General features: G+C 38.2%; 1 protein-coding gene across 1 annotated transcript in view; it reads left to right on the top strand.

Moving 5' to 3' along the window:
• LOC114052377 (extracellular serine/threonine protein kinase FAM20C-like) overlaps nucleotides 1-13,125 on the top strand; it is a 146,946-nt gene extending 133,821 nt beyond the window's left edge. Inside the window, exons 7-10 of the mRNA XM_027874950.1 lie at nucleotides 4,213-4,319; nucleotides 4,722-4,803; nucleotides 6,153-6,212; nucleotides 11,962-13,125. Of these exons, the coding sequence (XP_027730751.1) occupies nucleotides 4,213-4,319; nucleotides 4,722-4,803; nucleotides 6,153-6,212; nucleotides 11,962-12,211 (499 nt within the window). The 3' untranslated portion in view covers nucleotides 12,212-13,125. The remainder of the gene's footprint in view (nucleotides 1-4,212; nucleotides 4,320-4,721; nucleotides 4,804-6,152; nucleotides 6,213-11,961) is intronic.
• The last annotated feature ends 717 nt before the right edge of the window (nucleotides 13,126-13,842 follow it).

Below are 13,842 nucleotides of genomic sequence, written 5' to 3'. Positions count from 1 at the left end.
TCTTCTTCTTCTTCTTCTTCTTCTTCTTCTTCTTCTTCTTCTTCTTCCTTCTTTTTGGTAAAAGGATTTCTCATTTTGAAGCCAACCTCACTAATTCATATTTAAAAGAGAAGGCAGAGGGGAAGGGTGAGGCAAACTTCAATTCACGGAATAGAAGAATTCCAAAATGGTTTTTTTAATGAAGTTTAAAATACTGGTATAGATAATGATTTAGGATCATATCTCTAGAGCAGAGCCTCAGTATCAGTATCAGACTGCTATTGGCAATCTGTTGAAACCCATGGACCTCTTCTCATAAAAATGTTTTTAAATGCATAAAATAAAATACATAAACTCACAAAAGAAACCAATTATTTTGAAATGTATCTATCAAAATATTAAATATTTTACCCCAGGTTAAGAACCCCTGCTCCAGAGCTCCTTGAAACTCTAGAGGCCAATTAGTGTCCCTTCATGCTATGAATGTGAAAACTGATGCCCAGGGAAGTCAAGTGACCTAGCAAAAGCCACAGAAGCTACTGAGGTTGTCTGCTACAATGGAAAGAGAACTAAACTTAGAATCATCCAGGACTGGGGCTGAAATCTTGGCTCAGCCATGTGACTATTAAAAAACAGGTCACTTAACATTCCTAAGCCTCAGTTTCTACATTTGTCAAATTAAGGAGTTGAACTAGATAATTTCTAAGGTCTTGTTCTATTCTAGATCCATGAACCTATTCTATTTGCTGCATAGATAAGGGTTAGTTGTAATTCACCCATTAGTTTTTCAAGTGAGTAGGTGTTGACAATAGGTAGGTTAAACATGACCCTTGTCATCCTGCTTATACTATATTTATACTTGTTTAACAAACTCTGTCTTTAGAGATGGTACAGAGGCAAACTTCAAGCTAGGCCTGGCTAATTAATTTAAAATTATTAGAATCCAAATTAATGAAGTTTTATTTACCATATAGCTTAAAAGAAGTGAGCCTTCAATTGGGACATCAAAAACTGTTTTATATGAAAACTTTGTTGAAGTAATATGATTTCATTATATGAATAATAATTTCATTATATGAAATAAGAAAGATGCTTTGGGCCTGAGAAGACCCCTTTGGGGAACAGAAAGGAGAAAAGCCTCTTTTGCACCTCTATTAGAACCAGAGAGAAACCTGGGAAGTTGATGAGATTAGGTTCAATATTCCCTACCTTTGTTTTCTGAATCCATTTCCTTTCCACCTCACCCCACTCCACCCCCTATCAATGCCATCATTCACTTTAACCTCATCACTGTATCCTCTCACACAAGCACACACACCCCCATACACAGAGATATCTCCCCTCATATTCTGCTGCTCTTTTCTCTGTAAAAAAGGGAAGTAATCATTTCACACATAGGTGCTAACTAGTTAATGTGTTATCCCTCCCTGGAATGCTTGGATAGAGGTTTCTCAGGGAAAAACCAGTCCTAAACTAAAGGAAAAGAGGAAATAATGGTAGAATTTCAGGCAATCGGCAGTAGGACAATGGAGGGAGATATGCCCTTCCTATAAGACTGTCTCTGTCCCCTATTGTAACAAAATATTGTTAAATTTTTTTACACGTAATTGGGAAATATTTAATTAAATAAATAAAAGTAATAAGGTCTTCCAGTTAGTTCACTTTTTCCTACAAAGGTGTGCCCCAAATACTCCTCTCATTGAAGTTTTCTACTCATTGTCCTGAGCCTAATAGCTACTTTTACTAATTTAAGTCCATAAAATTGGAAGTATTTTTGAACAGAGGGGTGTGTGTGTGTGTGTGTGTCTTTGCCACAAGGTAGGCTGCCTAAAAGTATGTTACTTGTATAACTAGGAACTAAAGAAGAACCGTATAGAGAGAATGGGACTCAGAGACCAAAAGGAAGGAGAGTTAGGGAATGTAGTCATGGTGCAACCCTAAGAGCCTTGATTTTAGATGAGTATCTCCTTCCAAAGCATGAAACCGTATGACTGAAGAGACTATCCAGAGGTGATTTTGTCTGCCCTCCTATCCTCAGTGAGAAATGTTACCTAAACTTTTCTTGAAAGATGGTACCAAAACCATCCTTGAAAAATGGCATCTTCCCTATTCACAAGGAACTTAACGTACTGTTGTTGGGTAATTTATCTGAGTGATGGCTATTCTTTTTAAAAAATTATTACTTTTATTTATTTAATTAAATATTTCCCAATTACGTGTAAAAAAAATTTAACAATATTCTTTTTAACATTTAAGTTCCAAATTTTCTCCCTCCCTAACTCCCTCCTTGAGAAGGCAAGCAATTTGATATCAAGTCATGCAAGACATTTCCACATTAGCCATGTTGTGACAACAACAAAAAAAAAGAAACAAACAAAATAAAATGATAAAAATAAAGAAGGTACAAAAAGCATGCTTCAATCTGGTTTCAGAGTTCATCAGTTCTCTCTGTGGAGGTGGATAGCATTTGTAATTGTCTTAGGTCATTTCTTGATCACAGTAACTAAGTCTTTCACAGTTGATCATCCTTAAAATATTGTTGTTATTGTATACAATGTTCTCCTGGTTCTGCTCACTTCACTTTGTATCAGTTAATATAAGTCTTCCCAGGTTTTTCTGAAACCACCTCCTTATTATTTATGCAATAGTATTTCACCACAATCATATACCACAGTATATTCCACCATTCTTCAATTGATGGGCATCCCCTCAATTTCCAATTCTTTGTCACCATAAAAAGACCTGCTATAAATATTTTTTGTACAAATAGATCTTTTCCCCTTTTCTTTAATCTCTGAGATGCAAACCTAGTAGTAGTATTGCTGGGACAAAGGGTATGCATAGTCTTATAACCCTTTGGGTGTAATTCCAAATTATTCTCTAGAATAGTTGGACTCTAGTTCACAACTCCACCAATAGTGCATAAGTGTCCCATCCCAGAATCTACATCTCCTCCAGCATTTGTCATTTTTCTTTAGTATCATGTTAGCCAATCTGATGGATTGAGGTGGTATCTCAGAGTAGTTTTAATTTTTATTCCTCTAATTGGTAGTGATTTACAGCATTTTTTCGTGTGACTATTGCTAGTTTTGATTTCTTCTTTTGAAAACTGCCTACTCATATCTTTTGACCATTAGAACTGGGGAATGGCTCTCATTTTTATAAATTTGGCTCAGTTCCCTATGTATTTGAGACATGAGACCTTAATCAGAGAAACTTGCTGAAAAACTTTCCCCCCAGTTTTCTGTTTTCCTTCTAATTTTGGCTGCATTTGTTTTGTTTGTGCAAAAGCTTTTTAATTTCATGGAATCAAAATTATCCATTTTACATTTTGTGATGCTGTCTATCTCTTGTTTGGTCATCAACTCTTACCTTATCCATAGCTCTGACAGGTACATTTTTCCATGCTCCCCTAATTTACTTATGATATCATCCTTCATATCTAAGTTATTTATCCATTTTGACCTTATCTTGATATATAGTGTGAGATGTTGGTCTATGCTTAGTTTCTGCCTAACTGCTTCCCAGTTTTCCCAGCAATTTTTGTCAGATGTTGAGTTCTTAAACCCCAAAGATTAGATCTGCAGGGTTGTCAAACACTAGATTACTGTAGTTGTTTACTGCTGTGTATTGTGCATCTAATATATTCCACTGATCTATATTTTAGGCAGTACCAGATTGTTTTGATGATTACCACTTGGTAATTTTGTTTTAAATCTGGAACTGCTAAGCAGCCTTCCTTCACTTTTTTTTTTAAATTGATACCATTGATGTTCTTGACCTTTTGTTCTTCCAGATGAATTTTCTTACTCTTTTTTCTAGCTCTGTAAAATAATTCTTTGGTAGTTTGATTGGTATGGCACTGAATAAGTAAATTAACTTAGGCGGAATTGTCATTTTTATTATATTGGCTGTACCTACCCATGAGCAATTAATATCTCTCTAATTTTTATTTAGATCTGACTTTATTTGTACTAAAAGTGTATTGTAGTTGTGTTCATTTAATCTCTGAGTTTGTCTTGGCAATAACTGCTTTTCTTATAAGTAGAAAGACCTTTCTTACTTAGGTTTGACCCCAGTATCGCCTACTGCAATTTGAGGTCATTTCCTGGTTTTAGTATTCTCTCAATAAGCAGCCCCTCAAAGCTGATTCATTGAGTTTTCAATTGTCCTTAAAATAAATTGGCTCATTATTAAGATGAGAATTGCTTTCATGCCAGTTGTTCCTTTCAGATGGGAAGTGGACCCTGATTACTGTGAAGAGGTGAAGCAGACACCACCATACAATAGCAATCGCATTTTGGATATAATGGACATGACCATTTTTGATTTCCTAATGGGTATGTGTCTGATCCTGTTAAATTAACTATAAAAGAACTTGAATTATCGGGAGGGCCATGTGTAACCAAGCAATTTTTGATACACAGCATGAATATACGAGCCATAAATTTTACGGAATGCAGACCTACAAAATAGATTAAAACCATCAAATATTAACACAGATGTATTGTTAAAAATCACAGAGCATAATGCTACAGCTTGTTATTTCTGTGAAATAGGTCTAATGATCTGAGCCGGCACCTAAGATTTACTGTTTTTATTTTAGTTGTTAGGGCTTAAAGGTTGTACATTAGGGGAGTAAGAAATACCCTGCTCTCTGTGGAAGAAGCTAACATCTTTTATTTTACATCCTTGAATTTTCAACATCCAAGATTCAAAGCTCTTTCTGGTTCCCTCCTCAGGAAACATGGATCGACATCACTATGAGACCTTTGAAAAGTTTGGCAATGAAACATTTATTATTCACTTAGACAATGGAAGAGGGTAAGGGTTCTTTGTTCTTCTAGATAAAATGATAGAATTGTAACATCTCCATTTATCTGTATATTCACCTTCCCGAAACCTCAAACATCTGGTAGCCTGCCTGAAAGTGAAAATAAACAAAAGAGGCTTGTTAAAATAAATGAGAGTGGAGAGAAATCTGTCACAATGTCCATGTACCTGACCTTTTAAGAGAGGCACGGAGCCATTCAGGTCTATTGACTTAGAGTAACATGTAAAATTGAAAATAAATTTTAAAAAAGAATTAATTATAAAATAAATTACCCTTTGGAAATGCAAAGATAACTGTGGGATAAAAGTGACATCTGACAGCAGAGAGGAGTTGGAAGGATTCCTATCTCACCAACAGTCGGGCCATTTAGTACAGGGTCAAACAGTACCTTTTTTGCTTATCAAAGACCTAATATGTGTAAAGTACTTTGCAAATTTTAAGGGATTATATAAATGTTAGCTATTATCTTTACTATTAGTAGTAGTAATCTCTTATGTAATCCAGAGTATCCTGGATTGTGTCTATATTGGTATCCAGAGTATATCCAGAGTATCCAGATCTCTGGATTATATTTATATTGGTAACCCTGAGTCATCAATAAAGGGTGGGGGACAAAAATTTAGTAAGTACTTACTATGTGCCAGGCACTGTGCTAACTAAGTACTTTACAAATATTATCTCATTTGATCCTCACAACAACCTTGGGAGGTAGGTGATATTATTCCCATTTTACAGGTGAAGAAACTGAGGCAGACAGAGGTTAAATGACTTGTCCAAAGTCACGCACAGCTAGTAAGGTCTGAGGCAAGATTTGAATTCAAATCTTCCTGACTCCAGGCCCAACACCATCTAGCTGCCTTAACCCCTTACAGTATTAAGTTATGTTCATTAAGCTTTGTTTAAGAACAAGAAACTGCGCTACCAGCTATTTTAGAAAGATTTCCCATCCAAATGGGTAAAATAAGAAATGCTTGGATACACAAAACTGAAAGCTCCAGTTATCTGGAAAATTCATTTATGTAGAACATCCCATTCCATGGTGAAACTGGATAAATGAGCCATTATTGTAATTATACTATACAATAAACCATTTGACAGTTCATATCTCCCTGAATTTTCATCTTTACCCAACAACTTTATGTTCATTCAACAACATTATGTTCATTGTGCCTCCTCTTTTTCTGGTCTAGTCAACTCAACAAAACTCCAGTCAGCTCCAGCATAATGACAGGCTTCTCTTGTGCCTGTGTGTTTTATAGGACACACATAGATGCATACTTGACATTCTGTGACTCCCAATGTGACTATATATATTTAATATATTTCTTGCTTAAAATAGGTTTGGAAAATACTCCCATGATGAGCTCTCCATTTTGGTGCCTTTAAATCAATGTTGCAGGTGAGTTACTCCCAGTTGTTAATGAACTCCTTTCTCCATCAATTATCAGTACAAATAGTCCTGAAAATATAAGGCTTAAAATTAAATCAACTATTCTTCCAACCCCCGCATAACAAGTAGAGATGTAACTAGTCCAAGGGCAAATGGGGCATTGCCCATGTCACCAGCATTTGGAGAGGAAGCATGCTTGCTCCCTGAGAAAGGTATATATCCTTCTCTCAGCACCCAGTGTCCACATGCCTCTTGAACTCCATAGTCCTCTATGTAGCACCATTACCACACACAGCATAACCACCTTCAGGGTCCCATTGTTGTGATTCTTCTCTCCTTGGGCTCACTTTCCTTACCGCCTCCCATTAGGAATGAGGACCAGACTTTCTAAGGGATACTTGACTTCTCTCTGATTCTACTGTACCCACTGTGGGGCTGTCCTCTGTACTGCTGCACCCCTTTACGCCCAACTGAAATTACTCCAAGGAGAATAACCACCAGCTACTCCTCTGACCACAAGAAAAGAGAGAGATGATGTGACTAGGACTGTATTAGGTTATATTTGAACACAATAGTTTATCATTTTGAGAAAAATAATAGTCAGATGCAAGTAACTCCATATTTGAAAAATTCTAGTTATTCATTAATTGTTTTCAAAACAAGTGGCTTAGTTGGAATCATTGAATTTTAGAACTAGATGAGATCTAAGAGATTGTATAATCCAATGCTGTTATTTTATGGATAAGGCGAAAATCAGCATAGAAAGAATAGGGATTATTTTGTTTTCTGTATTTGTGTCCTAGCCCCTAGCAGAATACATGGCGTATTTATAAATGTTTGTCAATTGACTAATTGATTAATTGCTCAAGATATCACAACACGTTAGTGTTAGAGCTGAGACTAGAAATCCCATCTCCTGAATTCTGAGATATTGGGAGCAGAGCCATTCATCTCTCAAGTGATCTTTCTCCTAGGTAAGGAGACCAAGGGGGCAGGCAGTCTACCCATGCCTGGGTAGACTTTTGGCTGGGAGTGGTAATAAGCTCTTCAAGGTGACCCATTTAAAGCAAACCCCTATTTAAAGCAGGCTTTAAACCAGTCGAAAAGAAGTCAAGTTTTCATTGGGATGGTTTTTGTGAAATCACATTTTTATAGAGATTCCTGCATACACCCAAACCCCCTTATCTCCCACTCATCTACCCACCCATCCAAATATCTTCCACATCACAGAAAAAAATATGTTTAATTGGTAAGCAATGGCTTCTAAGTAGTCAGAGAGGTTCTATAAAGACCCATTGGGAAATAGTTTCATAGAGATTTTCCTTTAATCTGCTTTTAAAAAAAAATCTTCCTAAATGACAAAGGTACTTGTGATATAATAAAATGTCCCCTATTTTCCTCAGCTAAGAGTTCTTCGAGGGAAGGGGAATAATAACAATGATAACAATAATAATAATAAATATTTACATAACACTTTAAAGTTTACCAAGCACTTTAGATATATCTCATTTGATCATCACAACTTGATAGTAGGAGCTATTATTATCCCCACTTTAGAGATGAGAAAATTGAGCCCAAGAAAGGTTAGATGATTTGCCTGGGGTCATATAGCTAGGAAGTAATTGAGGCAGGTATCAAAATCAGGTCTTCCTCTCTCCCAAGTCCAATGCTCTATCCATTATGCCACCTAGTTTTCATCAAGGACATGTGTTTTTTCCTCTTCCTATACCTCATCGGTTGTCTGCTGCTCTAAAATATGAAATTAGCTGCCCGCATTTTAGAGTTGCTTTTATTTATTATTGCAATCATTATGTATGTTCAGTTGTCTGCTCTTTTTGCTATATATCAATTTATACAATTATTTCCATGTTTCCCTGAATTCTTTTTTTTAAGCTATACTCATATTTTATTCATATGCAGTACCACTGGCCATTCAGCTATTTCCCAATCCATAGGCACCTGCTTTGCTTCTAGTTTTGTGTTTTGTTTTGCTAGCGCAAAGTGTTCCTATCACCATTGAACTCTTTTCTAAAAAGCATATAGTGGAATGGGATTTAGGATTCTGGTGGGAAGGGGCAGCTAAGCCCATTTCAGATTCTGTATCATTTGCCTTGGGGGCATAGTAGAGGTCCAGTGACATAGCCCACTGCCCACTGCCCCTCAATCATAGGTTCCTAGAACCATAGATTGAGAGCTGGAAGGGGCCCTAAGAGGCCATCCAATCTAACCCTTTCATTTTACAGATGAGAAAATGGAGCCTTAAATGGATGATGTGACTTTTCCAAGGTCATATAGGTAATAGGTAGCAGAATCAGAATTTGAATTCCCAAGTTATGACTCAAGGTTCACCCATCGCTTTTTCTGCTATGCCATACTGCCTTCATATAATCTAGAGAATTAACAGATCATCTAATCCAACTACCACTTTCTTGGGGAAGAAAATGAGGCATGGAGAGGAGGAAGTGATATGGTCAAGGTTATATAGGGAGCAAAGCTAAGAATTAAACCCAGATACTATTACTTCAAATGTATAGTTATTTACCACTATCAGTCAATCAACAAGCAAGTACTGGGGATATAAAGGCAAAAATGAAATTAATGCCTGCCCTCAAAGAGCTTACATTCTATTGGGGGAAACAGCATTATACACATAAGTACATGCAAAGTTAAATACAAGATAATTTCAAGATGCTGGGCATTCTGTTCTAACAGTATTGTCCTTCTACATCCTTTTCAGGGGTCTTTGAGTATAGAATTACATCTCTAAAAGAGCCAAGATTATGGTTGCTTTGATTAGACTCAGAAAGATATCATCTTAGACCTTTGAGAGACAAAAGTAGTATAGTCAAAAGAACACAGAATGAGGAGTCAGAAGACTTGAGTATGAGGCCAGACTCTGCCCTTTACTAGCTATGTGACCTTGGGAAACATCCTTAAACTCTCTCCATTTTATAAAATGGTGATTTTTGTACTGTAGACTTCACCACATTGTTATGCAAATCAAATGAGATGATGTATGTAAAGTGCTCCCATCGTAAAACTGTGGCGAGTGGTTCCCATTATTGTACTCTTTATAGGTAAATGTTCAGAAATGCCTTCCTGGCTGGCAAAATAAGGTGGAAAATTGGGTACCTTCCTTTTTGAATAGCTAAAATGTGGCTAATGTTATATTGACACCCAAGACTGTAGGAAATAAATTTGAGGTACAATTATAATTAGCCTTTAAAGCTCCTTTTCCTGTATTCCTCCCCCTGCCAGCCCCTCATTGCCCTGGGCTTTTAGGTTATAGTGGTGTTTCCCCCAGGGAGGGAGAGACTCATTTTTACTCCAGTGTTAACTCATTGATGGGCAGCTAGGTGAATAGAGCTCTGGGCTTGGAGTCAGGAAGACTCATCTTCCTGAATTCAAATCTGGCCTCAGACACTAGCTGTGTGATCCAGGGCAAGTCACTTAACCCTGTTGTTCTCATTTTCCTCATCTGTCGAATCAGCTAGAGAAGAAAATGGCAAACCACTTCAAGTATTTTTGCCAAGAAAACCCCAAATGGGGTCATGAAGAGTTAGACACAACTGAAAAATGACTGAAGACTTTAAAAATATTTGTATGTGTATATACATATACATATACATATATATGCTAAACATCTCCAGGTCATGAAGAGTCGGACACAACTGAACAACGACAACAATGTTAACTCATTGGCACTGTAGTGTTAGGAAGCTGTTAACTCTTCCTAGATGATTTGCTGGACTGTAGGGAAAAGAAAGGTAAAACATCAGTACAAAGGTGTGAATCACTAATGGTAGGATTTCAGGGATTTTTTGGAGTGGCAGAGCTTTTTCAACACTTCCCAGCACACTTGACTTTTGTCCACTTCCACATAACATCTCCATGACTGGACAAGCATTGAATGTCCAAGCTAGACAGAGGATATCAGAGATCTTCTCAAACTTTTTGGTCTCAGGACTTCTTTTCACTCTTAAAAAGTTATCCCCCACCAAAGAGCTTTTGTTTATGTCTGTCACTTTTCACCATATTAGACGTTAAAATGTCAGTATCATTATGAAAATTGTTTTGACCCCAGGGTTCCCAGACCACACTTTGAGAACCACTGACCTAGACCAGCCAGTGTCGTCATAAGATTGGACCAGAAGATCATAGATTAGAGCCAGAAGACTTTAAGGTTATCTGTTTCCAACCTCTTCATCTTACAGAGAAGGAAACGGAGGCCCAGAGAGAGATAAAGTGATTCATCCAAGGGCATACAAGTAGGAAGTGGAAGAAGCTGAATCCAAACCCAAGTCCTCAAGACTAGAAGGTCACTGTTATTTCCATTGTACTACACTGTCCTTGTACAGTATTCAGATGAGCAGACTTTGCCCTAGAGAAATAAAGTGGTCATGCATCTACTTAGCAGTAAAGCCTAGACTGCAACCCGTATCTCCAGAATCTTAATCCACTTTCCACCACCCACAGAATCTGAACTTTATAGATGGAAGAACTTAGAAACCAACTAATAAAGTAGTTTGCCCTGGGTCACAAAAGAGGTAAGGGGCAGAGTAGTGCTAAATAGTAACTACTAATTTCTGCACCTGGAGAAGTGGCAGGCAGCAGGGGTTGAGGGGAGTAGGAATACCTCCACAGGGGGAAGTAAACACTATATTGGTTCTAAACTGCTGATGGAAGAGGAAGTACCCTGAGGACAGGGCCTGGCAGTAGACGGTAGGGGGATAAAGAGGAGAGGATATGCTGCCTGACATCACTGGAGCAGAGCAAGGGGGAAAGAAAGCACCCCTCCTCCTCCTGCCCCAAAAAATGTAGAGTAGGGGGGCAAAGGGGAAAGTGCTACCAAGCAGAGGTCGGTATTGTTCCTAGTACCCTTTAAATGCCCTGTTCTGGAACAAAGCTGTGGTCACCCTACTCTAGCTTACCTAGACTGCTAGTCAAATATATTACAGCTTTGTTGTTGCTGAGGCGTTTCAGTCATGTGCAACTCTTTGTGATGCCATTTGAGGTTTTCTTGGCAAAGATCCTGGACCAGTTTGCCATTTCCTTCTCCAGTTCATTTTAGAGATGAGGAAACTGAGGCAAACAGGGTAAGTGACTTGCCCAGAGTCACACAGGTAGTAAGTGTCTGAGGTGACATCCACTTGGTCGACTGTGTTAACCCATCACATGCTGTCTTGTGCTAGACCTCACCCAAAACAATAGCTCTGGGGTGGGCATGGGGATTGGGCCTCAGGACTTAAAGAGTTAAGACGAAAACTCTGAAGGCTCGGTGGTTAATCCAAATGGAATTTCAATAATTGTTCATTTTCAGAAAATATTTGAGTATTGGTTTTTGCAAAGTGATGAGTCTTTCTATTTATCCATCATTAAGTAGACTCAGGTCTTCCTGACTGCAAAGCCTGGAGCTCTATCCACTGTGCCACCTAGCTGCCCCGTACAATAGCTAGATCCTGATGAATATGAATAATGAATCCCATAAAGTGGTCACATTATTTGAATTTGCACTGCATATTTCCATTGGGCTGGAGCCAATGACGATATTTTACATAACTATAACTTCAAATAGTTAGAACTGGAATACATGGGGACCATTTCATTGTTCACAGTAACCCAGACTGCCTTTGCACTGCCTCTTCCCCTTATTACCCTGTCCAGCTATCACTCCCCAAGAGCCAATGAAGTGTATCCATTCTCTGTTCTGGTTTGCCAGAGGCCTGGAGAATGACTTTTTTAACCCTTTCTTTTCCAGAATAAGGAAGTCCACCTACCTGCGACTACAATTGCTTGCCAAGGAAGAATACAAGCTGAGTGATTTGATGGAAGAATCTTTGCTCAAAGACAAAATCGCTCCCATTCTCTACCAGTTACATTTAGAGGCCCTGGACAGACGGCTACGGATTGTTCTCCAGGCTGTTAGGGACTGCATAGAAAAAGATGGTTATAACAGTGTGGTTGAAAATGACTTTGACACTGCCAACACTATCACCACCAAGAGGTAGTGAAATTAAAGCAGCATTCCTGTTTTTACGAGTGAAGTAAGGAAAAGAAGAAAAAAAAGTCTTGCAAGAGACTATGTGTATGCCACTTTGTGAATTCAGTGAATTCAGAATTGAGATATAATTGTTCCCCAAGTAGGTAAAGACACTCTGAGAAGGATTAGATTATGAAACAAGTCCAATGCAATGCTTATAATTAGTTCCCCGAAACAATATGAAAGAGTTGGAAAAAATATTATGATCACTGACAGACGAAATGGATTGGTGGCAATTGCATTCTGTCCTTTTTTTTGTATAGAAAGGAGGCCTTTGATATTTTGTATTTGCATATGGTGTCTCTATGTATATGTGTGTATATACATATGTATATCTGCATATAATACACACACATGTATGTATAAACCACAGATCTACCTACCAAATTTCACAAAGGAGAGGCAGCATCATCTGATGCCTCACCATTTACTCCAGGCGACATCCACTTGGTCGACTGTGTTAACCCATCACGTGCTGTCCTGTGCTAGACCTCATTCAAAACTAAAGCTCTGGGGTGGGCGTGGGGGTTGGGCCTCAGTGCTTAAAGAGTAGAGATTGAAAACTCTGAAAGCTCGGTGGTTAATCCAAATGGAATTTCAATAATTGTTCATTTTCAGAAAATACTTGAATGTTGGTTTTTACAAAGTGATGTAAAATGATGAGTCATTCTATTTATCCATCATCAAGTAGCAATCCTGACCTTTCTAGATGGGCAAAGGGAAGCCGCTACTGTCCTGACTTTGCTTTTGATAGTCTGGTGTAAATATATACATATATGAGTAAATCTGCAGCCATAGGCTTACTTTTGCAGCATTTTTTTTTGTGGAATTGTTTGCAACGTGGTACAAGTACAATAAAAATATGGCAGATGTGTAGCTGGACTGCTTCTGTGGGTTCCTTGTCAATTACCGAACTGGAGAACCTTAGAACTTTTTACTTGGAAGGGACCTCAGGTAATCCTCCCTGCTGGAAGAATGGAATTCCCTCTTTGGCATCCCCAACAACAACCACAGAAATAGCTGTAACGCTTTAAGGTGTTCAGAGTGCTTTACAGATACCTCATTTGATCCTCACAACAACTCTATGGCTACAGGCTATTGTATCCCAAGTTTACAGATGGGGAAACTGAGGTAGGCAGAAGTGAAGTAACTTGACTAGGATAACACAGCTGTTAAGTATCTGAGGCTGGGTTGGAACTGGGGTCTTTCTAACTACAGATTCAGAGTTCTATCTATTGCACTACCTAAATGCCTACTTTGGATAAGTGGACATCTACCTTGGACTTGAAGAGATGAGGATTCAGCTATGATTATTCAGAAGGGCCCCCTTTTATTAAACCAAAATCTTCTCCTCTATGATCCCACTCAGTGGTCCTTGAAATAAAAAGGCCTGACCCTTTTTTTTAACAGCCCATCAAATATTTGAAAATGTCAAATTTAAAGGGTCAGCTAGGTGGTACAGTGGTTAGAGTGCTGGCCCTGGAGTCAATAAAACTCATTGGGGGGGGCCTAGGCAATGGGGTTATGGGTCACACAGCTAGTAAGTGTTATGTGTCTGATGCAGGATTTGAACTCAGGTCCTCCTGACTCCAAGGCTGG

This window comes from Vombatus ursinus, unplaced genomic scaffold, assembly GCF_900497805.2.
Source record: "Vombatus ursinus unplaced genomic scaffold, bare-nosed wombat genome assembly UNPS02014807.1, whole genome shotgun sequence".
Classification (NCBI taxonomy): Eukaryota; Metazoa; Chordata; class Mammalia; order Diprotodontia; family Vombatidae; genus Vombatus; species Vombatus ursinus.
Note: the sequence above shows the minus strand (reverse complement) of the source record. Positions and strands in the feature narration are given on the sequence as shown.